Here is a 28,000-nt window from a genome sequence, read left to right on the forward strand (position 1 = left end):
AGCAGGCCCCCACCACCACACCTGCCACCCCCCCCATTCTTATATTGTCTCTGAGGTCCTTTCCAGCTCTGATAGTCTCTGTTCTAAGATTCCTTCCATATCTGGTATTCTAATGGTTTGTGTTCTAACATCCTACCTCAGACATTTTCTAGAACATATTTATTTATATATCTAATAATATATTTAGTATATCCATTAATATATTTATGTACATATGTAATTTAACATATTTAATTATATTTAATAATAATTGCTAACATTTAATAACCTTAAATGTTTAATATTCATAGCACTTTTAAGGTCTGCAAATGTTTTACATATTATCTCATTTGATCTTCACAACAACCCTCTGCAACAGGTGCTAATATCCCCACTTTAGAGATGAGAAAACTGAGGTTCAGATGCTCAGTGTCATAGGTGGAATTTAAACTTAGGTCTTCCTGACTCTGCACCCATCACTTTTATATTTGTGTAAAGATTGCCAAGTGTTCTCCTTTGGTGAAACTAAGGGAAATTTAGAAAAGGAAGTCAGCAGAATAAGTGGAGAGCTAGATGGAAAGGGGAAAGACAGACAGCTGGAAGGATCTTATAAGATCTGCTAGTCAGTTCAATCTCCTTTTTTCAAATAAGGAAATTCAGGCTCAGAGAATGAGGTATTAAGATCACTCAGCTTCTTAGCTATCCAGACTGGGACTCATACACAGTGCCTTCTGACTTCATGGCTGGGGACTATTTTTTTGTCTGTCATCTGTATATGTGAATGTTTGTGTGTGTGAATATATGTGCTCAAGTATGTGTTTGGAGAGGGGTGTAGCCCCTAACCCTACTGGGGAAAAAAGGGGGAGCAGACCAGTGGGCAGGGCTAGTCTTTCCTCTTCTGTCCCCCCTTCTCTAGCTCCAGGGCCAGGCCTGGGAGGTAATGGGGAGGCCATGTGGGTAGGGCCAGAAGGGACAGGAGGGGAGAGTAGCTTCTGCCAAACCAGAAGGCCCCACAGCCCAGCATTCCTGGGAACCGACTCCAATCCCTACTCTGGGCTGAGAGGCCCAGGCAGAGCCAAGGACTCCACCCCACTAGGCTGGACCAGCCCAAGATAGAGCCCGCAGGGCAGGAAGAAGAGAAGGGAGGGAGAGGAGGGAAAGAAAAGAACTGGGTTTACTCTTCTAGCCCCCAGATCGGAAAGAGAAGTCTTCCATGGGTCAGGGCCAGCCCTGCTCCTGCCTTACTGTGTGGCCCTGGCTGGGTCCTAATCTTCTCTGTACCTCAGTTTCCTAATCTATAACAGAAAGAGGCTGTCCTTCATGCACTCCTCTCCCTTAAAATTTATTCCCCAACAGAATGTTGAAAATGCATGAAATCCTGTCTCTCCTATGATAGCTGGCTGAATCTTTCAGCATCCTGGTCCTCCAGGGACAGTAGTGGATCGCCTGACTTCAAGGCCAATTCAGGAGCCATCTCCTACGTGAGATCCTAAGCCCACTCAGATCAATTTGTATTTGCTTACCTGTGTATATGCTTTATCCCTTACCCACCCAAGTAGAAAGTAAACTTCTTGAGGTAAGGAGCTATTGTGTTTTTTAGTCTTTATTTCCTCAGTTACCACAATGCCTTATACTCAGCATATTCTTAATGAAAGCTTGGAGAAAAGATCCTTGAATAGATAGCTGAGGCTGTGACTTTGAGCAAAATACTATTTAGCCTCTTCTGTTATTCTCACCTCCATCTAAGACAGGTGCTGATCTGCATTGGTAAAGAGGGGGTTTCCTCACTGGGACATCTCTATATCCCAGTGAAATTAAAGTTCTGGTCCCCTATTATCTTCTGGCTCATCATAGGTGGTGATTCCAGATTCTCCAAGACTCTGCTAGTAGACAACAAGTGTTAGCTCTTTCTACCAAGCTGGAAAGGTCAGGGAATCTCTGTCATCCACGGACCAGCCTAGCTAACGGAGGCTCAGCATAGGTAGTCCTCAGAATGATGAATTTTTTGGGTGTCATCCTAAAGACCATCCCAAGGAAATCACTGACAAGTCACTATCCATTCTGGAAAAAGAAAGCACACACACAAAAGACAATGCCAGATCCTTGAAATATTTTGTTAGTAATAGGAGCATTCCAATCCTAGCCCAAATTTATCAACTGAGGTAACATTTCATCTGGAAAGGAAGGTTACACTCCAGGCTAGTGTGTTGCCTAAGCCATGGCAGACTTCTTCTCCTGACATCTAGAATAGGAGATGAAGGTCCAGGACAATCTTCACTGGCCTTAGTCCCCCAGATTCATTACTTTTTGACCTAGGCAAGTGACCTCCTCACTGTCTGGGTTTCCTCAATCTGTAAAATAAAAGGGTAGGGGCTGAAGGAAAAGTCACATTAATGTGCTGTTGGTGGAGCTGTGAAGTAGTCCTGTCATTCTGGAAAGCAATTTGGAGTCATTCCCAAAAGGTCCCTAAAGTGACCTTTACCCTTTGACCTTGTGCTCCCACTTTTCATTCCATGTCCTAAAGAGATCAAAGAAGGTGAAAAGGGCCCATATTTACAAAAATACTTTTTAATGACTCTTTGTATAGTGGCAAAGAAGAAGAAACTAAGGGGAGGTCTATAGAATGGGGACTGGCTAAACAAGTTATGGCATATGAGCGCAATGGAATTCTTATTCTTGGGTTCAGAGAAACCTGGGAAGAATTGTACAACTGATAGGGAGTGAGGCGAGGGGGAACAAGAAAAATAATTTACACGATTACAAAAACAAGAGGAAAGACAATCTGGTTTGAAAACCTTGACTTGCTCAATGCACTATCTAAACATGATTCCAGACGACTCGTGAATATGTTACCCACCTCCAAATAGAGGTGACAGATTCAAAACTCAGAATGAGATGCAGATTTCTGAACATGAACAATGTAGGCATTTTTTCATTTAAATAAATGAAATTTAAATGAAACATCCAAATCAAATGGGAAGAAGAGATAGGACTCTCTCAGATTCTAGTTTCAACATTTATTTTATGCTCTAAATCCTATCTTTGACATTGTAAGGTCAATATTCTCAGGTCCTTTTTGGGCTCTGACAATATTATAAGGTCTCCAAGTACTTTCCACTCTAGGATTAAATATAATCCAAGTGCCCATTTTTTCAAGTTCTCTTAAATGTGTGTTCAAAGGCAGGGTGCCAAGCTTCTAAGCTACCCTCCTATATTTCAATGTTGGCTAATTAAAGAGGAATACAGTACTCAAACTAAACCAGGATAACCCAAAGTGACCCTTAACAGCCAGAAATCCATCAATATGTAAATTCTCTGGTTATCACTGGGATTCTACCTCTGCCCCCCCCCCCCCATCATCTAACCCCAGGCTTGCTACTAACCCAGATCTTCCATCTCTATTTTGTCCCTAATTTACAACATGACCTCTGACAAGTTGATTAATCAAAGGATCCTGGTTTCCTCACTTGTAAAATGAGATGGGAGTAGCAATGTGGTAGCCTAAGGAAAGTTCTGAACTTGGAATCAGGATCTGAATTGAAATCCCATTCTAGTCATTCCTTAATTAATAAGACTGTATTAGGTGCCTATTATGTGCTAAATAATATCTTGGGACAGAACATTTAGCTTTCCTAGGTCAAAGTTTCCTTACCTGCAAAATGAGGGGGCTGAACTAGAGATAAGCCCCAGAGTTCTTTCTGCTCTATACAGCTAATGATCCTGCACCAGGTTAGGTTAAATCCCCTGCAACTCTGAATCCTAAACATGCTCTCAGTAGGGGCCCAAGTCAGAGTCCCTAGATTCTTCTAGAGCCTACATTGGTGCCTTTGCTATTTTGCTATGAGACCTGGAGCAGCTTTTTCTCTCTCTGCTCCTCCTTTCCCTATAAACAACCCCAATAAGGTGACCTCAGCCCAACCTACATCCTCCTCCTCTCTCCCCAACAGGACCTAGCCAGAAACCACTTTTAATTTCCTATTTCTCACCTAGGGGAGCTTGACTGAACCCCTCCTCACATTGGGGGTAATGAACATTTGTGGGTGCCTGAGGTTCAGAAAGTTGAGTCACTTCCATTCCCATCTCCTGGCCTGATCTAGCCCTTGGACCTGTCCCAGGGCTGATCCAAGAAGGAAGTCTCTCTCCAGGGCTTGGACCAGTCCCCATCTCCTCCTCCTACTTCCCAGTTCCCAGGACCCTGACTAGACCAACTTGTTCTGGGGAGGGAATCCCTTCACCAAATGCTCCCAAGAGGCAGGCAAGGCTCAGCCCTAGAGGGTCAGACTAGACAGAAATACTTAGTATCATATTGCAGTGTCTCCTGCATAGGAGTGAAATGTGTGTTGCATTGCTCCTGTGTGTTCAAGGCTACTGTATCTCTATATGGATACATTATATCCATGTGTATCAATGTGGGAGATTTCTATGTACTATATAATAAAGCATGTGTATGGTGATACCCTGGGGGGGGGGAATATTTAGAAAAGCAAAGTCAAAGTTTGGGCTGTGGCATCCCTTTAAATCAAAGTTTCTTAACTTTTTTGTTTCATGGACCACCACCCCCCCTTGGCAATTGAGTGAAGCCTATGGACCCATCCTTAGAATTATGTTTTTAGATGCATAAAAATAAAACAAATGGGCTTAAAAAGGAAATTAATTGTGTTGAAATACAAATATTGGGGGGGAAGCACCTTTTTTTTTCCAGTTCATCCCAGATCAAGAATTCTTGTTTTGAAAGTTCCCCTTTACACACAGACACACACACACACACACACACACACACACACACACACACACACACACAAACACAAACTATAAAGAGGTTCCCACTTCCAGCTCAACCTGGTTCTGGGAAACCACCACCAGTACTGGCTCTGGAGGCAGCTAGATGCAGCAGTGGATACAGTACTGCTTTGGAATCGGAGGATGGGAGTTAAAATCCAGTCTCTGACATGTATTAGCTGTGTGACCTTGGACATGTCACTTAACCCTGATTACCTGGCATCTAGGGCCATCTCCAGTCACCCTGATTCATATCTGGCCATTAGACCCAGATGGCTCTGAAGGAGAAAGTGAGGCTGGTGACTTAGCACAGAACACCCTCACTCAAATCCAATTCACATTCTTGTCAAGGCATCACCTCCATGTTACAGTGGTCTTCTTTGAGAATGAAGGACAAACATAATTATTATTATAGGTCATTCTTCTTTATCTGCTTCAGCATCAAATACTGGCTCCACAATTCATTCAACAAAAGGGTCTCATAAAGCCAGCATGGTTATCTCTGCCTTTTTGAGAGACACCTGGCACTGAGGATGTCAGAGTTGGAAGGAATCCATCATGATGTTGCAACTGGTGCCCCAAAATAGAAAGGAAAATGCAGTGCTGGGATTAGAACCCAAGTCTCCAGATGCTCAGATCAGGGCTCTTTCCACTATTCTATCATTTCCTTTGACTACTAGCCACTGAAAAGTGACTGGGAGGCTTAAGTCTGATTCCAAAAATGAAAGTTCTTAACAATCAGGGGTGGAGAATCTCCTAGGCATTCCACAGTTCTTCTGATGGCTCAGGACCCCCTCCTCCCATCTCCCAGATCTCAGGCCCACAGCTTGTTCCTCTTTCTCTTTCCTCCATCCTTTCCTTACAGGAGGGAAGACTCAAAGGAACTTGAAAGGTGGCCTACTTCCCTCCCCAACCCCAGTCAGCCTGAGGGACCATCTTGGGACCGAAGGGAGTCTCATTTCCTGCAAAAGATTCCCAAAATAGGAGGATTCCTCACCCCCCCCCACTAACCCATTTTAGGGCTTAAATAACCCTTACTCACAAGAAGCTCTTTCCAATATCTAACTTGACCCCCTCCTGCTACAGCAAAAAGCCTGCCTCTTCTGGCTCAATGCTGAGGGGAGATGGAGTATTGATGGCTGTACCCCCTACTGGTGTCCAGTCATCAGTTCTTTGTCTTGACAGAAGACCAGGCCCACAGGCCTAGTTCTTTCTGCTAAGGTGGGGGAGGGGAGGTGGGGGGTAGTTAAAGGACCCTGGGGCTGGTGAGTCCCATTGTTCTCAATTTGCAGGGCCCCAAGCTCTCTCCAAGCTCTTCCCCAAATTCTCTCAAGAGAAACCAGTACAGGATTCACCAGGCCATGTCCTCAGGGAGGTTGACCACAGGCCCCCTGGGAGGCCAGGCCCCTGTGGCTGAGCAAGGATTTCTTGGCAAGAAGGCAGGCCTAACTAGCATGGGCCCTCTCAGGCTCTGTTCCTGGCTGGGCCTCCTCTTCCCCCCCCCATTCTGCCCTCCCCCCCAGCCACCTTTGCACAACTATGTCTGGTATTTTCCTCTGCTTGGGGAGGGAAGGGGGTGGAGGAAGAGGAGGGGAGGGAGGCCAGGCCGCCTGGCCACAGGCAGGGGCTCAGCTAGCTCCTCCGAGTGTTTCACCTGGGCCCCTGCCAGAGGGGAGCCCGCCAGGCCCCTAGCTGTCTGTGCAGAGCAGCTGCAGCTGGGAGGAGAGCCCGGAGCCCAGCCAGGAATAGCAGGAACCTGGGGTAAGGGGACAGGAGGGGGAGCCAACCCCCGCTGAGAGGCCCCTAGGCCCTCCTGGCCCCACAGGAACCAGACAGATGGGCACACCCCTGGCCCCAGGGACAAACACCACAGTGAGCCAGCCAGAGAGGCAGATGGAGAAGCTGGGGGTGCTGGGGAGACAGACACAAGAATGGGAGGACTGCCCTGGACCAGGCTCTGTCATTCCTGGTCACTATTCCAAGGGGGTGCAGCCAAGAGGAAGGCCCCAGGCTGGGGGAGGGGAGCGGGCAATGCTTTCTTTTAGAACACAAAAGCAAGTAAATACACCTCTATGTTCATACCAAAACACATATACACATGTACAAAAGAATAAATACATGCGGAGATATACACACACATACCCTTACACATCATACATCTTCCAGGGATACACCTGTTTTAAGACATATTAACTTTGGAATGGGCATCACTACACATTTCCCCCGTCCTTCAGTCATCAGTCCTTATTCCCTACTAAAAAAGTCAGACTCTTATGGAATCATTAAATGTTACAACTGAAGTCACCTTAGAACTCAGAATCTTGTAACTTTAAAATAAAGAGCTTTAAAAAAGTCTTAACTGGGGGCAGCTAGGTGGCGCAGTGGATAGAGCACTGGCCTTGGCGTCAGGAGTACCTGAGTTCAAATCTGACCTCAGACACTTAATAATTACCTAGCCTGGTGGCCTTGGGCAAGCCACTTAACCCCACTGCCTTGCAAAAACTAAAAAAAAAAAAAAAAAAAAGTCTTAACTGGAGTTCATAATCTAGGGCCCAGAAACATTTGATAACCCTTATTTCAAAATAATTGTTTTCTTTATAATCCTATTATTTTATCTTCTGCATTTAAAAATGGCCAAAGACAATTAACACAAAAATAGTTAATGTCTCAAAGCCTTAAAAAGAATGTCAAAGCTGGACTGGACTTTAGGTCAGAGAACAAAATACTAGAACTGGAAGGAACTTTAGAGAATGTCTGGTCCAACTGTCTATTTCACAGAAGGGAAATCTGAAGTCTGGAAAAATTAAGTGACTTGTGCAAGATCGCACAATTATAGTTTGTAGCCTTTGAACCCAAGTCCTGTGGTTCCTGTCATGCTTCTTTTTATAGCCTGCAGTGTTTGGAAAACCTAGAGCCTGTAGGAAGGTACCAGAGACTAATGGGAGCTCAGGGAAGAAACATGTCACATTGAGCTCAAGGAGTATGCCACTTGGAGGTCCTGCTCTAATAGTTCTGGACTTGAGGGCTACCTCCAAACCCTCTTTGGGCAAGTCACTTAACCTCTGTATGCCTAAGTTTCCTCTGCTATAAAATGGGACTAATATATGTGCTAGGCTATTTTTATTAATAAGGAACTAGGGCGGCTAGGTGGCGTAGTGGATAAAGCACTGGCCTTGGAGTCAGGAGTACCTGGGTTCAAATCTGGTCTCAGACACTTAATTATTACCTAGCTGTGTGGCCTTGGGCAAGCCACTTAACCCCATTTGCCTTGCAAAAACCTAAAAAAAAATTTAAAAAAATAAGGAAGTAAACTGCTTACCTGGGAGATATCCCAGGATTGATGTGTGGATCAATAAGATAATATTCATCTGAACCAAAGAAGGCCCTTAACAAATACTTATTTCCATCTTTTCTTCCTTCCTTCCCTTCCTTTCTCTCTCCCTTCCCATTGGAGGTAATACCTTGTCGCCTCTCCTAGTTCCTTACTTGGGAGCTTGGCACCTCTAACTCTCCCATTCTCTGTTAATTACTCAGGAGATCTTGAAAGGGAAAAATACAGTTAGGACAACCCTATTAGACTGGCTATGGACAATGCTATCCCCATCCTGGGGGAGAAAAACAAAACAAAAAAATTCCAGAATCTAATGAATACTGCATTCACTTTTTAAAAAATATCTCTTATGTATTTCTTTGAAAATGATCAGTCTGTAAACATGTTTAACTCAAATGTGTAAATAGTTTTTTTTTGGCAAGGCAATGGGATTAAGTGACTTGCCCAAGGTCACACAGCTAAATAATTATTTAGCATCTGAGGCTGGATTTGCTCTCAGGTTCTCCTGACTCCCAGGGCCAGTGTTCTATCTAGCTGACCAGAATAGGTACAATATTAACCTATTTGCTGCTGAGGGGAGGGGGGGGATGGGAAGGGAGGGTGAACAGAAATTTTGTAATTTAAAAATATACATTTGCAAGTAGATGAATGTTGGAAAATTGTCATCACATGTATTTGGAAAAATAAAAATAAGTTAAAAAAAAAAAGAAAGGAAAAAGAGCAGCAACCTCATCACATCTTCCAGGCAAGGCAAAACCAAAGCATTTTGTAGAGACTGTCAAAAATTTATTGACTAGAGGTGGCTAGGTGGTGCAGTGGATAAAGCACCGGCCCTGGAGTCAGGAGTACCTGGATTCTAATCCAGTCTCAGACACTTAATAATTACCTAGCTGTGTGGCCTTGGGCAAGCCACTTAACTCCATTTGCCTTGCAAAAAACCTAAAAAAAATTATTGACTAAATATACTCATTAGGAGAAGGCTGGGATGAAATGATACAGAAAGAAGTTAAGAGAATCAAGAGAACAAAGAAGACAAACCATTTTATGCAAATGAAACTGGTAAGAAATGGAAATCAGATCAAGTGCAATGGAAACCTGATAAAGAAACACACTTCTCTGTTTTCAATAGAGGTAGGAGTCTATACTGTCAGATGCAAAACAGATAGATGTTTATGAGGTATACTCTGGTCCATCTTTGTCCTCTTAAAAGTCACTCTCCCTCTAGGAAGCCTTCATTGAGTATTCTAGCCTATAATAAAATGACTTCTCACCCAACCTGGCCTCCAGTGGCACTATTAATCACTGACATCTTGTGAGTAATTATCGAGATGTCTTTAATTGTTCCCTGGTTCCCTGGATAAGTTTATATTTATTTCTATATACACTTAAATGAAGCCAGGAGAGCCTTCAATAGTTACCTGAACAAGAATTCTATCTTCAACATCCCATCAAAATGGTCAACCATTCTCTGCTACAGTACTTCTAGTGAAGAAAACTCTGTGCTACTGGAGTTCACTCTAATTATATCAGGAAACTTTTCTTAACATTCCAATCAATCTGTGACTCCATGAATATCTTTTCATCTCTTGTCCAAATCTTCCAGTAAATCCTTTCCAGGAAACCTTCCTGATACGCTGGAAGACCCTTCCTTTAGCTTTTTAAACCAAGGAAGCATAAGCATTGCCAATCACCTATCAATCTTTTTTTAATTGATTTTTTCCCATATACATGTTGTGAAAGTTTTTCAACATTCATCCATATGCATATTTTTCAGTTACATAATTTCCTTCCAACTTCCCTTCCCACCCCCTCCCTAACTTAGCCAGGTTAATATTGTATATACACATTTGTGTTAAACATGTTTACAAATTAGTCATTTTCATCACCTATCAATCTTGCTATAAAATGAGACTATTTTTAATATACTATATTGAAATCTTTCTTGTTCTAGTGTTGCCTATTGCTGCTAGTTCTATCCTCTGGGATAAGATTGAATACATCTAATTCCTCCAGTACATGACAAGAAGCTAAAATTCACATTCTCCAATACATACTGTTACCCTGAGCAAGTCAATTAACCTTTCTTGGCCTCAATTTCCTCACAAAAGGGCTAATAATAATAGCCCCTAATTGACAATTTAGTGGCACAGCGGATTGAGTGCTGGGCCTGGCCTGGAGTCAGAAAATTTGTGGTTTTGAGTTCAAATCTGACATCAGACATTTATTAGATGTATGACCCTGGACCAGTCACTTAACTCTATTTGCCTCATTTCCTCATCTGTTAAATGAGCTAGAGGAGGAAATGACAAACCACTCTAGTATTCCTGTCAAGAAAATCCCAAATGGGGGTCATGAAAAGTCAGATATGACTGAAATAGCTTCTATCTCAAAGTTATTGTAAAGGCCACTTTGCAAACCCTAAAAGTCCTTTATAAATTCCAGTAATAATGATGATGATAGTCCTCCAAATACTTGAAGGCAGCTACCATGTCATTAGTCTTCTTCAGGCTAAACACTTCATCCTCATGATGTCATTGGTCTTCAAGAATGAAGAACAATCCCAGTTCCTTTAAACAGTCCTAGTACTGTCAGTCCCCTTGGAGTCCTGGTTGCCCTCCCATGAGTGTGTTGAGGCATGTCAATGTCCCTCTTGAAATATGGTGCCCAGCACTGGACATCAAACAAAAGAACAAAGTAGAATAATAATTAAATCCTCATCTTTGTTTTGTTTTGTTTTGAGGTTTTTGCAAGGCAAAAGGAGTTAAGTGGCTTGCCCAAGGCCACACAGCTAGGTAATTAAGTGTCTGAGACCAGATTTGAACCCAGGTACTCCTGACTCCAAGGCCAGTGCTTTATCCACTATGCCACCTAGCCAACCCCCATCTTTGTTTTAAACTCTCTGCTCCTATTAATGTAGCCTAAGATCACATGAGTACTTACATTATACTATTAACTCTTTGAATTTTATGTTTGTCCTTGTTCTCAAAGAAGACCATAACAGGGAGGTGATGCTATGATGAGCAGTGAGCTGGATTTGAGTGGGGGAGCGCTATGCTAAGTCAACAGCTTCACTTTCTACTTAGGCTGGAGATGTTTCTGCAGGGAAGATTATCAGGGTTAAAGTGGCTTGCCCAGGGGCACACAGCTAGTAAGTGTCAAAGTATCTCAGGGCACATTTGAACTCAGATCCTCCTGACTCCAGAGCTAGTGCTCTCTCTATCCACTGTACCACCCAGTTGCCAACCCTTTTGAGATTGCAATCCACTAAGGGTCCCAGATCTTTTTTACATATACAATTAATTGTCTACCCACAGTCCCCAACTTGTACAGTGAATTTTGTTTTAACTTAAATATTTGTCCCTATTAAATTTCTTATTAGATAGGTTCATCCCATTGTCCTAGCTTGCTGAGATATCTGGATTCCAATCATATTATCTAAAGTATATACACTATTATTTCCCAGCTTGCATCATCCAAATTTGATATGCATGATCTATGACAATGAAAAAATGTGATGGATGGAAAAGGACCCTAGACAGTACCCATGCCATTTTAATAAAACACATCCCTCTAGATTTATCTCAATACAATAACCACCATTCTTTGAGTCCAGTCCTTTAACTAGTGGCAAATCCACCGAAATTTATTTACTATCTTCTACTCTATAGCTTTCTATTTTCTCCTTAGAAATATGAGAGGCTTTGTGTCAAATACCTTACTGAAAACCAAGTATGCTAGGTCATGTCAACACCAGCATCTTTACCTACCAGTCTATTAGTAATCTTGTTGAAAACTGAACTGTGAGGGGCAGCTTAGGTAGGACAGTGAATAGAGCACTGGCCTTGGAGTCTAGGAGGACCCAAGTTCAAATGCAACCTCAGACAATTAATAATTACTTAGCTGTGTGACCTTGAGCAAATCACTTAACCCCACTGCCTTGCAAAAAAAAATGAAATATGATCAATCTGACAATAACTATTCTGTATCAGTAAATCAATGGCATTCAGGGAATTTACCTTCTACTCATGCTGGGTTTTAATGATAATCAACTTCTTTTTCTATATGTCCCTAATTCCTCCCTTTAATAATATGCTCTAGAATTTTCCCCAATTTGACTACAAACTTCCTGAGGGCAGTCTTAAACCTCATAAAAAAATATTAGTTTTGAAATCACAAGGATTAGGGCTGACATTTACTACCTTTATGGCCTTGCCAGGCCCTCTTCTCTTTGAGGCTCAGTGTCCTCATCTATAAAATGAAGATAATTCTTTCAACCTGCCTCACAGGACTACTGGGAGAAGTGTTTCAAAAACTTTCAAGTATGATAGAAATGTGAGCACCACAAATATCTATCCTAAGGAAATTCAATAAGGTGGCTTTGACCCAGCAATATATACATATTATGCATCTACCCCAAGAAGGGCAAAGTCATAGGAGGGAGAAGGGAAAAGTCTCCAATATACAAAAAAATATCTATAGCAGTGTTTTTTGTGGTAACAAAGAGCCAGAAGGAAAATGGGTGCTCACCAAATAGGAAATGGTTGAAAAAATATCAGTATCTCCTTCTAAAATCTCCATTTAAAGAAAGTACTGAAGCCAGCCATTTCATTAACCACCTGCCAGAATTTGGGACTTCAGCATCCTTCTAACTCAGTACTTTCCTCTCCCCCATATTCACCACCTTTTTTAGTGGCAGGTGGTAAACTCCTTGAGGGCAGGGATCATCCTCAGCACTAAGCACCACAATAGATATTTAATTGTTGTTTTTCTTCAGTTCTTATCTTCAGAAGAGTGATGCCAAGACAAGCAAGGGAATTTGATTTGAGAGAGGGGGATGCTACTACCTTACCAGTTTCACTTTTTCCTCCAGAGCTAACTGGATACAGTAGCCAGACATGAATCTAGAGAATCCCTGGATGCAAGACAAACAAGATTTAAGTGACATGCCAAAGGTCACACAGCTAGGAAGGGTCAAGTCTAAGGCCAAATTTGAACTCAGTTCCTCCTGACTCCAGAGCCGGTGCTCCATTAACTAAGTCATCTACACATTTAAAAAATATTTAGGGGCAGCTAGGTGGTGAAGTGGATAAAGCACCAGCTCTGGAGTCAGGGGGACCTGAGTTCAAATCAGGCCTCAGACTTAATAATTGCTTAGCTCTGTGTGTGACCTTGGGCAAGCCACTTAAGTCTTAAATAATTTTTTTAAATTTCCTATACAAAAAAATTTACTGAATATAATGGAATATCATCACACCATCAGGAATAGAAGATGAAGAATTCAGAGAAATGGGAAGAAACAAACTGATATAGAGTGAAATAAGCAGAACCAGGGGAACACATATCTACAACATGAAGGACTTTAGAATTGATCAAAGTAGTGACCAGTTATGATGGTGAAACAAGTCTCTGATGTCTGAACAGAGAGGTGGAGGGCTAGAGGTGCAGAAAGAGGCTTACATTTTCAAATATAGTATCATAGCATCAGAGATTTTTAGAGTTATACAGTCTAGAAGCTAACTAGTCTAGAGGATCTCAAAGTATGGTATGGCTCCCCCAGAGATTCCTTGACACCATTTCTGGGAGTTTAAGAGATCAAAACTACTTTTATAATAACACTAAGAAATTTTCATTCCAATATGGTAAACATCAACAGTTATAACCCACATAAAGAAAAGCTCTTGGTTAAGGAAAAGTTCCTCAAAAATTTTGAAGTATTCAGAGGTCCTGAGATCCAAAAGTCTGAGATTGGGCTTGATTCCCTTATTTTTAAATAAGGATTTATTCTGCTTGACTATTTGTTGCAAGGAAGGGTTCTGGGGGTGATATGGGGAGAAAGTCACTTGTCACTGGGAAGAAACATAACATTTTTAAAAATAGCATCCTTAAAACTTATCAAAAGAAAAAAATTAGCTGGCTAGACTTGAATTTCCAGCTTGAGGTAGAGCTTTCTGTCCTAAGAATTCTCAAGGTTCTGAAGCTCTGGGGAGAGCTCCCCTTCCCCCTTACAATCTGTATGCTTTTAATGCCTTGAGACCCATCTCAAACCCCAACCCTCTCCCAACTTCTGCTCTAGCTCCTAGTAAGAACAGTTCTCCTATCTATGGGATGATACAGTTTACAAAATGCTCTTTTCATAACAATTAACAAGTTTTTTAAAATTTTTTTTTATTTAAGGCAATAAGGTTAAGTGACGCCCAAGGTCACAGGTAATTATTAAGTGTCTGAAGCCCAATTTGAATTCAGGTCCTCCTGGCTCCAGGGCTGATGCTGCTGATGCTCTATTCACTGCAGTGGTCATCTAGCTGTCCCAATTAACAAGTATTTTTGTGCCCATTTTTCAGATGAGGACACTAAGGAAAAGTGAAGTGACTTTTCAAGGTCACAAGTATAGTATTTGAGTGACAGAGCTAAGATTTAAATAAAGATTTTCTTAAAGGAGAGGAAGAAGAATCCTTCTCCAGCTTCCCTCAAAACTTCAAAGAGTTGTGATTTTACTGTTAAAGGAAGAAACTTGCCCTACCCTTACCATTGCACAGTCCTTATCCAAACCTGGCTATGCTGCCCAAGCTGGTGATGTTCTGTTCCAACTCTGGCACCTTGGCAACCCTTCCTTCCTACCATCACTTCCTTCTACAGAGAATGAGCAAGATTCTTGGATTCCTCTTTCTCCCTGAGGCAGTGTGGGTCAGCTGTCTAATCCTCACTTGCTTACATCAATCAACATTTATTAAGCATCTATGTGCTTAGTATTCTGGATATGAGTACAAAAATGATATTGTACTTGCCCTCAAAGAGCTTCTTTATCCCTGAAAGCATATATCCCTGTTGTTTCAGTGTTGTTCAGTGATTGAGTAGGGGGCACAGATAATTCCAGGAGTCAGAAAAGACCTCTTGAGGAAGGTGATATTTCAGCTGAATCTTGAAACCAAACAGGACAGAGGTATGGAGGGAGAGCATTCCAGGCCTGTGGTGACATTTTGGAACACTGAACATGGGGAAAAGCATAGGTTAGTTTTGGCTAGAATGCCGATCCTGCATCATATGGGGTGATATGTATTCAGTCTGGAAATATTGTGGAGGGCTTTAAATGCCCAACAGGAGAGTCTGTATCTTATTTTAAAGGCAATTAGGAGTTACTGAAGATTCTCAGGCAAAAGAAGAACATGGTCAGACCTTTGGGACCCTAGAGACATATATAACTTTTCTGTCAAAGTCTACCTATCTGGGAAATAAGGGATCGGCCCTTAGTCATGACTTTTTCCAGCTTCAAATCTATGATTCTGTAGCCCTTAATTGGAACTGCAAAGTCCAGCTGAACAGTGGTTCATACCTCATATTATCACCAAGGCAGCAGACTTTGAGCATTGGATCTCTCTTCCCCTACAAAGAAGAAATGAAAAAAATCTAATTTTCTTCACTTTACAGAAAAAAATAAAATGGAGGCCTAGGGAACTGAAGAGATTTGCTTCTTTTACGCATGGTGGAAAAAGCTCAAGATTTAAGAATATGAGTCTCAGTTGAGGCAAAGGCAGTAAGTTTTGAGTTGTCAGCATCCAAACGGGTCTTCCATTTTTTCATCTATATAATATGAAGTATGTTTGTATTCATAACACTTCATAGGGTGTTATGAATAAAGTTCTGTCCAAATCACAAAGCATAAGAGAAATGAGAGTTCCTACTCTTAACACTGGAGTAGCTAGATAGCATGGTGGATAGAGTGCTGGGCCTCAAGTCTGAAGATTCATCTTCCTGAGTTCAAATCTGACCCCAATATACTTAATAGCTTGTATGACCCTGGGCAAGTCACTTAACCCTAAATTGTAAATTCCTGAACTATAAAATGAATTGGATCTTTGTCAAGAAAACCCCAAATGGAGTCACAAAGAATCAGATGAGACCAAAACAACTGAATAATGACAATTCTTAGTAGTGTTATTTATTGTATCCAGACTATCAACTGAAGCTTAGTTCAATGGAAAGAACAGAATCTGGAGTCAAAGGACATGAGTTCAAAACTCACCTCTGATATTTACTACTGATGAGCAAGTAATTTCACTCTCTGGGCCCCACTTTTCTCATTCATAAAACGAGGGAGAGGTTGAACTAATTGACTTCTCAAGGCTTTTCTAGTCATACATTTCTGATTCCAAGATCATCTCCTCCTCACTCCCATGTCTCTGCCACCCTTGCCAGACTACCATTACTCATGCTTGTATTACTTTACAAGCACTAGCTAGTCTTCCCTCAGCCCTCTATCCTCATTTCCAACCCACTCTGCTCTGGTTGCTAGAATTCTGGGTCAAATTCATTTGCCCATCCCTAAACTCCCTTTCTCAGTAATCCACATCAACTCTCTCCAGTCCAACCCTCCTCCCATAGCAACTTTCATGCTCCCTACATCTTGGTTTGGCTTATACCCAGGGACCCTCCCAGAAATAGAAAGCTCTAGTTTATGATCAGGACCATTTGCCAATACATCCTCCAGGAGATCTTCCCAGGTTAACCCCCTCTTCAAAGAAATCAGGCCCAAATTCTCTCATGGCTAATGTCAACTGTAGGTTGCTTTCTAAGAGTTCTTGAAGCTTCCTGGTGGTTGCTTGGTATAGATGTAAAGAGCAATGGACTGAGACTCAAGGGATGGCTCAAATCTTAGTTCTGCCCATGACTAAATTAGTCATACTGACAAAACCTCCTACTCTCTCTCTCTGGGTCTCTTTTTTTTTTTCAGATGAAAAATGGGAATGATAATATCTGCAGTACTTGCCTCAGAGATGCTAAAAGAATCAAATGAGATAATGCAAAGAAAGAACTTTATAAACCACAAAATACTCTATGCATGCCAGTTACTATTATTATTTTTATCCTCACTATCATTGTGTTTATGGATGGACGATAGGCATCCATGGCTCTACAAGGAGAAAGAATCAATTCAATTCTTCAATTAACAAATATTTATTAAGCACTACACTAGTGTTTAAAGGACTACAGATTAGAAAACAGAGCTGACAAATATAGTATTTTGAATTTTGCAAAACACTTCTTCAATACTACCTCATTTGATCTTCACAACTACTCTGGGAGGTAGGTACTTAGGGGTATGATTATCTGTATTTTATAGACATGAAAACTGAAGTTCAGAGAAGTTAAATAACTTGCCCAAGGTCATATAGCTAGTTAGGGATCAAGGCTGGATTTTAATCTAACTCCCAAGTCCCATATTCTTTACACTACTCCAAACTTGATTCTTTCAAGAAACTAGAAATTAAAGAGATAGACCATAAGGTAAGGTAGTTTAGCATAGTGGGTAAAGAGCTGACCTCAGTTAGGAAGATCTAGATTCAAACACTACCACGTTGGATTCACATTGGCTATGAAAAATTGGTAAAATTACTTACCCTCCCCATCTTAGGCAACACTCTATAGTTAAATTGCATAGCAGGTCCCAATTTGCATTGGTAAGAGAAGTTTCCTCATTGAAAGTTAGTCCCCTTTATTGAAGAAATCCTATGGTCTTTCCAGGAAAGTGAGAGATTAAGAGAGTAATAGGGAGACAGTCATGTGTCTAGTATTTTAGAAACTGTTGAATTTGTTTGCCTTCTCAATGTGAGGGTAGAGAGCAGGGAGTGAAGTTGGAACTCAAAATTTTAAAAGACAAATGTTAATAATTGTTTTTACATGTAATCGGGGAAATGTGTGTGTGTGTGTGTGTGTGTGTGTGTGTGTAAAGAAGCTGGATTTTAGAAAGACCAAACCAAAAAAAAAAAAAAGGATAAATAAATAGGGAGTGAGGCATTACTTCAAATTCGGAGATCAGGAAAACTTTCATGGAAAGAGTAGCAGATAATTGGGTCTAGAAGGGAGAGAACTATGGGAAAAGTGAGAGGGGATGGGGGGAGAGAGAGAGAGAGACAGAGAGAGAATGCTCATCATCTCAGGTAAAGAGCATGGCCATTACAAAGAGCACTGATGCAAAAGTGGGTAAGATGAGATGGGAAGATGATGAAGACTCTAATATCCTCAGAATGCAGAAGGTGTGAAGGGGATGGTAGGAGAAAAGAATGGAAAGATTAAAACCAAATCAGTTAAAACCAAAGAACCAAAGTGCAAGGGGTCTGGAGAACCAGTTTATAATATGTACATTTTATCCTATAGGCAATAGGAAGAAAGAGAAGAAAGGAGGAATGAAAGAAGAAGGAAGGGAGGAGGGAGGAAAGAAAGGAAGGAAAAGGAGGAAGAAAGAAAGGAAGAAAGAAGAAATGGAAGAAGGAAAAAAGGAAGAAGGAGGAGAGAAGAATTTACATTGTGCTTTAAAGTTTGCAAAGCACTTTGTATATGTTAATAGGCAAACAAGAAAGTAAGATCATAGGAACTGTTCATTAGGAAACTTTTCATAGTCTCTATGAGGAAAGGTAGACAAAGGAGAGACTGAAAATGTAGTGTAGTTAAAGACTATTACAATGGTTTCCCCGAGAGCTGGTGAAGTGAACTAGGTGGTGGCCACAGGTGAGGTAAGGTGCCTGCCTAGCAAGGGCTCTATACACAATGGAAGTTCTCTGTACCCCTGTCCAGGGCTGAACTTATCATACAAACTGTGTCCATCACCCATCTCCTGAAATCTAAATTTAGCTCCCCTGTGGCAGTGACTTGGGATATTCTGTTTCTGAAAACCCAACTTCCCCAGGAATGATCATGAGATCCCAGGAAGGCCTCTGGCTGCCCACCACCAGCTTTGGGTTCATCTTCTTGGTTGCATTAGTTCTTTAAATTCTACTTAATTTCTTAAGTTCTGCTCTCTACAGAGAGATCTAGAGAGAGAGATAAGGGCAAATGGGGAAAATTTCTAGCTGAGTAGGAACTAGACTCAACCTACAGATTAAAGGAAGAAACAAGGAAACTACGATTTATGAAGTGTTAAGTGGATTTACACATCTTATCTCATTTAGTTCTTTCTTCCTAATCTTCTAGGGCTTCCAGTAGTAGCTGTGATTCTCCCAACTCCTAGCTCTCCCAACTAGCAGTGTGACTTTGAGTTGAAAGTCAAGTCATTTCTCTAGGATTCAGTTTCTCTGTTTGTACAATCAAAGGATAAGATAAAGCATCTCTAAGATCTTTTCTGGTATTAACATTCAATGCTTTATGTTCTAAAGCCATTTCCAGCTCAAATATCCTTTCCAATTCTGATATTCTAAGATTCTTTCTATCACCCTAGTACAAACAACTGCTGGATTTAGAGTCAAATGATTTGAGTTTGAATCCTGATTCTGCCACTTACTACCTTATGACCTTGGGGAAGTAATTTAACCTTTCTGGATCTCTATCTAAAGGAGGCTGGACTAAGAGGACCTGAAAGATCCTTTGTGGTTCTAAACCCATGATCTGATGATTCTGTCTTTTGAATCTTTCCAGCTCCAACATTGTATTATAACCTCTTCCTTTCAAGCTATAATAGTCAATGTTCTTCTAATTGTTCTCTGCTCCCATAAAAATCTTGATGTTTACACAATACTAACTTTCAAAAGTGTTGTTCCCTCTTTGTCCCTACCCCATAATCTAGACTAGTATTCAACAAAAACCAAATGAGATAGTTTCAGAGAGACCTGGGAAGACTTGTACAACAAACTGATGCAGGTGAAGTGACCAGAACCAGAAGAACAATTTATTCAATCACTATCATAAAAGCCAATCAACTCTGAAGGACTTAGGAAGTCTGATCTTAACAATCATCACTGATGATCCCAAAGATTCAAGATGGAAAAGGTTGCCCACTTTCTGACAGATTAGTGATAGGGTCAGATTACAAACTGAGATTATCATTTTGGTAAACATGGTCCATGTGGAAATTTATTTTGCTTAACTATACATGTTTGTAATGGGTGTTTGGTTTCTTTTGTTTTTTTTCAATAGGGGAAGAAAGAAAGAAGGTGAAAATATTCATTTAAAATATTTAATTTAAAAAACTGATTTAGGTTGTTCGATTTTTTTTTTTTACTTTTATCAATTTTGGTTTTAGTCTGAACTTGGGTGGAACTCCCCCCGCATGCAAAGTCTCTTCACCCATGCAGACAAGTCAGTTCTCTGTCATTTATAATCCTTGAGAATAGCTTGAAACATTGAAAGGATAAATGACTTGCTCAGGGTCACAAAGCAGTCAGTATATGTCAGAGGAAAGACTTGATCTCAGGTCTTTATGATTTCAAGGTTTGCAGATCTATCCATTCCCCTACAGTTGGCAGGAGGTACAGTAGTCAAAAGATAGAGATTCAAATCCCATCTTTGAGACTTACTACCTTGGGAATATTTCTGGCCTCAGTTTCCTCATCTGAAAAATAAAGAGGTTATCCTTTCCAACTCAAGTTCTAAATCTTCCTAGTAAACAACAGATCACTGGATTTGGAGTCCAGAGAAGCTGATTCTGAATTTGGACTCTGTCAATGAGCCTGGGATTCTGAGCAGCTTCTCATACCCATTTTACAGATGGAACTAAGGGGTGCCCCTTTTAGCATACCTTAGGACTTGTCCCAGATCACACTGCTACTAAGTGGCAGGACTGGAACTAAACACCAGGTCTTCTGACAAGAAGCCCTTTTGCTCTTTCCACTTCACCACAACAGCCCCCTCCTCCTAGACAGGAGCCCAAGCAGAGCTGCTCAGCAGGGGTGGCTGGGCATGGAGCCCAGCTCCCCTCCCATTCTCCCTCTCCAGGGCCTGAGGCACCCAGCCACAGAGCAGTGCAAGGGGGGAGGAGGGAGGGGGAAAGAGAAGCAGCAGTACCAGGCGTGAACTCTGGACTCTCTGCCTTGCCTCTGGCCCTGAAACTAGCCCCCTTCTCTGGGCCCCCCTCCCATCACTTTTTCAGACCTCTTCTCATTCCCTTCCCTCCCCTGACACTCCCCTCCTCTCTCTGGCCTCCTGTTCCCAGAAGATTCAAGGCAGGAACACTGTCTGGATATAAAAAGCAGCATCCAAATTGGTCAGCGCTGTATTTGTTAATATCCTGCCCCTTGTACCTCTTCCTGAGGAAAAACTACCTTGTTCAGCCCTGCAAACACAGGCAAGTAGTAAAATGGGGACCTCAGGTAGTTTTGCTTTCAGAACTTGACTCCCATTTAAAAGGGGTATCTATTGTGATTCATTCACATCCAGGGTGTGTCTGAGTTTTGTGTGGCCGTGGACTTGGTAGGTTCCTGGCCCAGACCAGGACCTCCTCAAAGGCAGGGAAGGTCCCACACCTCCCTCTTTTAATCACCCAGTCTCACAAGCTTAACCTCCTTAACCTCAACTCTTCCCTTTCCCTCATCCCATTCTCCCCCAATGTCCAATGAGTTGCCAAGTCTTCCTGAGCATCCAGAGGCTAGAAAAGGGGAAATAATCTCCTTCTCCTTTATTCCACTCACACAGACATCAGATACTCAGGAATATTATAGTTCCAAATTATCTATTATCTACAAATAGATAGTGGCATGGTAGATAAAGCAGTGCTAGCCCTGGAGTCAGAAAGACCAGAGTTCAGATCTGACCTCAAACATTTACTAGCTGAGTAACCCTGGTCAAATCACTTCAACCACTCTCTACCTCAGTTTACCTATGTGGAAAATAGAATAATAACAGTACCTACTGCCCAGGTTTCTTGTGTGAGGAACAAATGAGACAATATTCCTAAGGCCTTTGCAAACCTTAAAACACTACATAAATGCTGCCTGCTATTACTACCTTCTAGCCAAATTTTGAGTATTTGTACAGCGTACAAGATCTTAGTACTATACCTGAGTACCTGATTATTCACATTTCTCTAGGACCTTCTTGTTATGAACCACAGTAATTTTGTCTGCATCAGTGCTGACAGTTTCAAAAAAAAAAATCTCATTTGAACCTCACAACTCTTGGGAGGTTGGTAGCACAAAATAGGCTTATTTCCCTTTTACAGAAGAAGAAAAAAAAGTAAGAGCAAAGTGACTTTCCTAAATCTCCTCCCCACTCCCCTAATTATGGATGGATTTAAGATTTTAAGTCAGCAGTCTTCAAATTCTAAGTCCCATTATCCTCAGTATCTTGCACCATAGTTCCTGAGCAATCTATACAGCCAGCAGTGACATGTCCCCCACTAGGAAAGGTGGGGGTCTTAGCAGCTAGTTATCCTGTGGGACTGTTGCTTCTAACAGGGAAGGCAAAGGGAGTTTCCCTAGCCTCTGAGAGCTGGGAAAAGTCAGTCTTGTTCCTTTGGATAGAATGACCCAGGCAGGCATCTGTAGCCCTCAGACAAAGGGAGATGCAAGCTGTAGTCCTGAGGTCTGTTGCTGGTTCCCTAACCACTCAGCCACATGGAAAGCCAACCAGGTGTCTGCATGTGGGGAAGTGAGGGGGGGAGTCAGGGGAAGGAGGAGAAGAGAGGAGAAAGATTTCTCAGGATATACTCCTTCCGGCCAACGGTCCCTGGGGACCGGCTATCTCCATGTCAAGCCTGTCCTGAGAAGCCTTAGGGGAGGGGCTAGTCTGGCAGGAGGGGTCACAGGGAATGGGGGAGCCTCGGCTGAGCAGCCATTTCCTGAGGGGCCCCCACTGAGTCCACTTCTACACTCAGATCTCCCCTCATTCTTCTCTTCCTCCCCCTTCCAGGCTTCAACTCCCCACCCCCCAGGGTGTCTGGGGCAGAAATGTCAAGGGTTGAGGGGCTGGTGGGGGGAAGGGTATATCAGGGTCCTTTGTCAGTCCTGGCACATGGAAAAGGAGGGTGGAAGGGGGGTGGGGTCTATATGTCTGTCTCCACCCCTCCACCCAGCTGTCCAGCCATCTGTCCAACTGCATCACACTCACTCACTCACACACACACACACACACACACACACCCATCCCGTTTCCCTTTTCTCTTGTAGTGGTCACCACCTTCCATCAAAATTAACAAAAAGAAGTGGCCCTGTTTACCAATCTGTGCCCCCTGGATATTCTCAGTTTTCTTCTGCCAGTGACCACAGCTTTGCATGTACCCCAACAAAGCCCCCTTCCCCCACTTGCCCCCAGCAAGAAGCTGGGAGCATAGCATCATATAATTAGAATCACAGGATTTAGAGCTGGGATCAGAGTTTATACCCTCTCATTTTATAGCTTAGGAAACTGAGGCTCAGAGAGACAGGGACATGCCAATGGCCAGATAGATAGTAAGTGGTAAAGTAGACTAATGCTGATCCACTAGCCCCTACATCTTATGTGAGGAGCTCTGAGAAGAGACTCAGGTATCTTGGTCACTCTATCTATCCCTAACGCCAACATGGATTCTACACAGACTATCCCAAGGACCCCTACCCTCAGGTCTATATTAGGTCCTTGTATTCCAAATCTAGTTTAGTGTGGGGCTGAGGGCCAGACACCCCATTTCCAGTTACTCCTGAATTTCTCAGTCCTCCAGACTAAGAGGTGAATGGAGCTCCCCAGGATATCCAGTGGAGCAGAAGAAAACAGATTCTGAGCAGTTCCTGGCTTTGGCAACCTGAATAGTCCAGGCCAGCATCACACTTATTTTCTTCCTACCCTCAAGAGTTTTCCTCTCTCCCAGGCTCCAACTGGGCCTATGGCTACTGCTCCTCCCATTCTTCTCTCCTCATTAAGGACTCTGGGACCACCTGAGAGAAGAACCCCAGGCCAAGTCAGTCAGCACAAAGTGGAGCCCAGTTAAGGGAGTAAACGAATAGAAGGGTCTGTCACACACCCTAGAACACAATTGGACCTTTGGAACACACCAGGGGATTCATCAGCCAGGCTGCCAGGCAAGGGGACCTGCAACTGAGATCCAACCAGGGACTCCTCAGTCTCTCCCATCCCTTCCTTTTCCCCTGGGTTCTGAGGCGCTTATTCAGGCAGGGCAAAGCAAAGGCAATGAGAGATGCAGAGTTTGTCTCCTTTGGGAAGGGAAATCCCTGAATCTGAATACTTCTCACAGGTCCCATGAAGGAAGGACATGATCTAGTAAGGACACTAGTCCTCAAGTCCCCTGAGATAGCTAGCTCTCTTGTTTGGGGAGAGGACTTAACAGCCAGACCTGGTTTTTCTGAGGAATAGGCAGAAGGCGCTGGGGAAAGGGCCAAACCTGAGTCCCAGATGCCAAAGATTTGGGGCAGTAAAGATCTCTTAGGGTTAAGGGCCTCAAAGAAGGCCAGCTAACAGCCCATTCTCATACAAAGGGACCTCAAGAAGGCCTTTCTTACCAACATCCCTGCATTGATGAAGAAATTACTCATATGGCTAAGGAAAGGAGATCTGGACGTGAGTCCAAAATCTTTCATCTCATTCCAGTAGGATATGGGTACCTGGACAAATCACTTCCCACTCTTTGGGTCTCTATTTTCTCCTAAGATGAAGTAGTTGGACTGTTCAGGATTTTGCAGAGCACAAACTTGGAAAGCAACTGGAACAAGATAATAGATCCGGGGTCTCAGTTCCAGTTCTCAATTTTTCTTTCCTTTGGCTTAAAAAGAAAAAAAATCCAAAACTGCTTCCCTCAGGGACCTGTTGTGGGGGGTCAAAAAGCCCTATACAGGTATGGATAGTGATAAAGCATCTTGTTTTACTAGTTTTAAGAATTTATTAATCAACATTCTCATTTTTGGTCTCTCTGTCACTCAACCTCTTTCCTGTCTCTACATATCTCTGGGGAGACCTGATTAGTAAAAAAAAGACTCAACCCTCTCCACTTTACCTTTTTTCTTTTCTTCCCTAAATCCCCAGAAAAAAAAAAAAACACAATCAGGGTGGGGCAGGCAAAAGTCTCAGAAAAGGAAGGTGAAGCTCAAAACCCCTCAGTGACCTTTTAAGGGATTTGGGTCTCTCCTGAGATGCCACAATCCAGACACCAACACTCCCTTCAACTCCCTTCACTGCCTGATGAGAAAGGCTGTGGAAAGAATCCGGGGCCTGTAGTCAGCAGAATGCCACAAGAATGTACAAGGCCATTGTTTGGCCTTGTACACCTCTGTTGGCCTCAGTTTCCCCATCTGTCAAACAGACAGGATAATCATCTTTGTCTTGCTTTCTCAAAAGACTGTGGCAACTCAGATCTATGAGCCTCAAGCTAAAAACCCCTTTCATGACAAGCATACCCAGAAAGATTTTTAATTGCCCTTTTTGCCTCAGACTCAAAATAGGGAATATATGATTCAAAACAAAGAACAAACATTTATTAAGCAAAGAGGATACAAAGAAGAAGAAAACTATCCCTGTCCTCAAAAAAGTAACATCTAGAGGGCAGCTAGGTGCAGTGGATAAAGCACCAGCCCTGGAGTCAGGAATACCTGGGTTCAAATCCCGTCTCAGACACTTAATAATTACCTAGCTGTGTGGCCTTGGGCAAGCCACTTAACCCCATTGCCTTGAAAAATCTTTAATTAAAAAAAAGAAAAGACAATATCATCTAACTGGGGAGACATGTATATACTTCCCTCTAGGGAAAGATATGATGACCTCTGAGCCACCCTAAGGCTTTAACATTGTACTGAAGTCAATCAATATTTATTATTGGCTATTGATGAAACAGAGTTAGGTGCTGGAGGAAATACATATTTAATCGAAGACATGATCCATATCCTCATGAAGCTTACAAACTACTGGAAAGACAAGACAAAAAACAACTCTAAAATGAAAGACTATATTCTAAGCAGATCATCAAAGTGATTTGAGATCCAAGAAGAAAAAGTCAATACCAACTGGTGGGAATAAAAAAGAAGCTTCTTGGAGGAAATAGGGTTTGGACTGAGTTTTAATTGATGGATAGGGACAGTCAGGAATACACTGAAGCCAGGAGGTTATCCAGCTGAGTACCTGGAAGGGGGGGGGAGTGTGAGATAAAAGCAGAAAAGGAGAATGCCTATAAACTGTAGAATGCCTTGAATGGCAGGTGAAGGAATTAAAACTTTCTTCTGTGTGCTTCGGGAGACTTTGAGTGAAGATTCATGATCAGATTTATATATGGGAAACAACTTTACACTTTCCCCATACCACTCTACCATGTCCTTCCTCTTCTCAAAAATGGTCAAAATTTGCCCAAGTGCCTACTAAGTAAAATTCAGATTTCTTATCCTAGTATTCAAGGTTCCCCTTCTGCGACAAAATCCCCTGCCTAATATAACAGCCTTAATGCAGATATGTCACTTCATGCTTCAGACAAACTAGATGGCATTGTCATCCACAGGCAGAACACATGCTTTCAGATCTCCCTTCCTTACAAGATAGTCCCTATTTCTGAGGATCCTCCTTCTTCATCTACACATTCTTCAAAGCCCAACTACAATGCCACCTTCTTCATAAAACCTTCAGATTTTCCTGTAAGGACTTTCCCCTCATCTCTCATGATTTGTACTCTAAGAAATGAGGGGAATCTGAAGGCTTTATGACAACCCTGGGAGGAAGGTACTATAATTCTCATTTTACAGATGAAGAAACTGAGGCAGACAGTCCTTTGTCCAGTCATTCAGCTAATAAATGTATGAGTTTAAATTTGAACTCAGGTCCTTCTATCTTAAGTCCAGACCTAACTTCCAGAGATCATGTCAGGTAGAAATTTTGTTATCTCTTCAGAGCTTATTATTTATTAAATTGAATAGTTTATTGTAGTTATCAATTATTGAGATAGATATTTATATTTATGAAATACCTACTATGCACCAGGTCCAGATTCCTTTGTTTTTTGCAAGGCAATGGGGTTAAATGACTTGCCCAAGGTCACACAGCTAAGTAATTATTAAGTGTCTGAGGCTGGATTTGAACACAGGTCCTCCTGACTCCAGGGCCAGTGATCTATCCACTTCGCCTCCTAGTTGGCCCAAGAGTTAGGATTTCAAAGACAAAATGAAATATTCCATAAACTCAAAAGAATTTACATTCGATCACAGGAGAAACATACACATATAAAATATATACAAAAATATATAAACAAAATTATTGGTGGGTGGAAAGGGGAGAACTAGGAAGGAAACTAGGGATTCCAACAAACCAGAATGATGAGGGAGTATATTCCAGGCCTTGGAAACAGTCTATGAAAACACCCAGAAACAGGAGATGGAACATCATAAATTGTCTGTGTATTTGTTCCCTAGCACAAGTGTTTTAACCACAGTAGGTGCTTTATAGATGTGGGCCCAATTGATTTCATCTGGCAGCTATATAGGGAATAGATTAGAAAGGGATAAGAAAGTGTCAGCTGGAGACCTATTAAGAGGTTATTGCAACAGTCAGGAACTAATAAGGGCCTGTTCATGGGTGGTGACAATTGGAATAGAGAGGAGGGGACAAATGAAAGATACTGCATAGGAACAGAATAACGGTAGAATCAACCATATGACTTTGTTTCTAACCAAATGGCTATGGGAGAGAGGGAACAGGGCAAAGACAGAACTCTATTTACCAGGGAGCAAGGGTCAGGAGGCATAGGCTGACTTACACAGGAAGAATCAAGGCAGAGCTGGTGGGACATCATAAAGGACAGTGACCCAGAAGACTGCTTCCTAACTTGGGCTTACTGTCATTATTCCCTCCTTAGAGGCCAAAGCCTCTGCACAGGGACATGTCCCAGTCACTCCTGCCTCCTACCTCTATCCCCAAAGTGGGTCATTTCAGTGAAAGGATAATAGTAACTCCTATTTCTATAGTGCTTTACATTTTATGAAAGCCTTACACCCCCCCACACACACATCTCATCCCCTTCCCCCAACCACACTGAGGCAAGGAATGCAAGTTTTCTTTCCAATTATAGTCTTATGTCAAGCTGGGACTTGAACCCAGGTTTCCTTCCCTGAGTCGGGTGGTCTGTCCAGGGCACCCCTGGACCACACTGCCTCACTGATGGAAAAGAAGAGACATTCCTTTCAATATGTACAGAGAGAGCAATGCAGGAAAGGGCAGTTTTCACCCTCCTTTTTCTCCTCTCTT

General features: G+C 42.2%; 1 protein-coding gene across 4 annotated transcripts in view; it reads right to left on the bottom strand.

The window, feature by feature from the left end:
• GLIS2 (GLIS family zinc finger 2) overlaps positions 1 to 28,000 on the bottom strand; it is a 52,186-nt gene that overhangs the window by 19,671 nt on the left and 4,515 nt on the right. The window contains exon 1 of one of the 4 annotated variants that reach the window (XM_074196846.1): positions 1,716 to 27,990. The exons of the other annotated variants lie outside the window; for them this stretch is intronic. Coding sequence (XP_074052947.1) covers positions 1,716 to 1,744 — 29 coding nt within the window. The 5' untranslated portion in view covers positions 1,745 to 27,990. Of the gene's footprint in view, positions 1 to 1,715; positions 27,991 to 28,000 lie in introns of those variants that run through there. 4 annotated transcript variants of the gene reach the window in all.

Source organism: Macrotis lagotis, chromosome 8 (genome assembly GCF_037893015.1).
Source record: "Macrotis lagotis isolate mMagLag1 chromosome 8, bilby.v1.9.chrom.fasta, whole genome shotgun sequence".
Classification (NCBI taxonomy): Eukaryota; Metazoa; Chordata; class Mammalia; order Peramelemorphia; family Peramelidae; genus Macrotis; species Macrotis lagotis.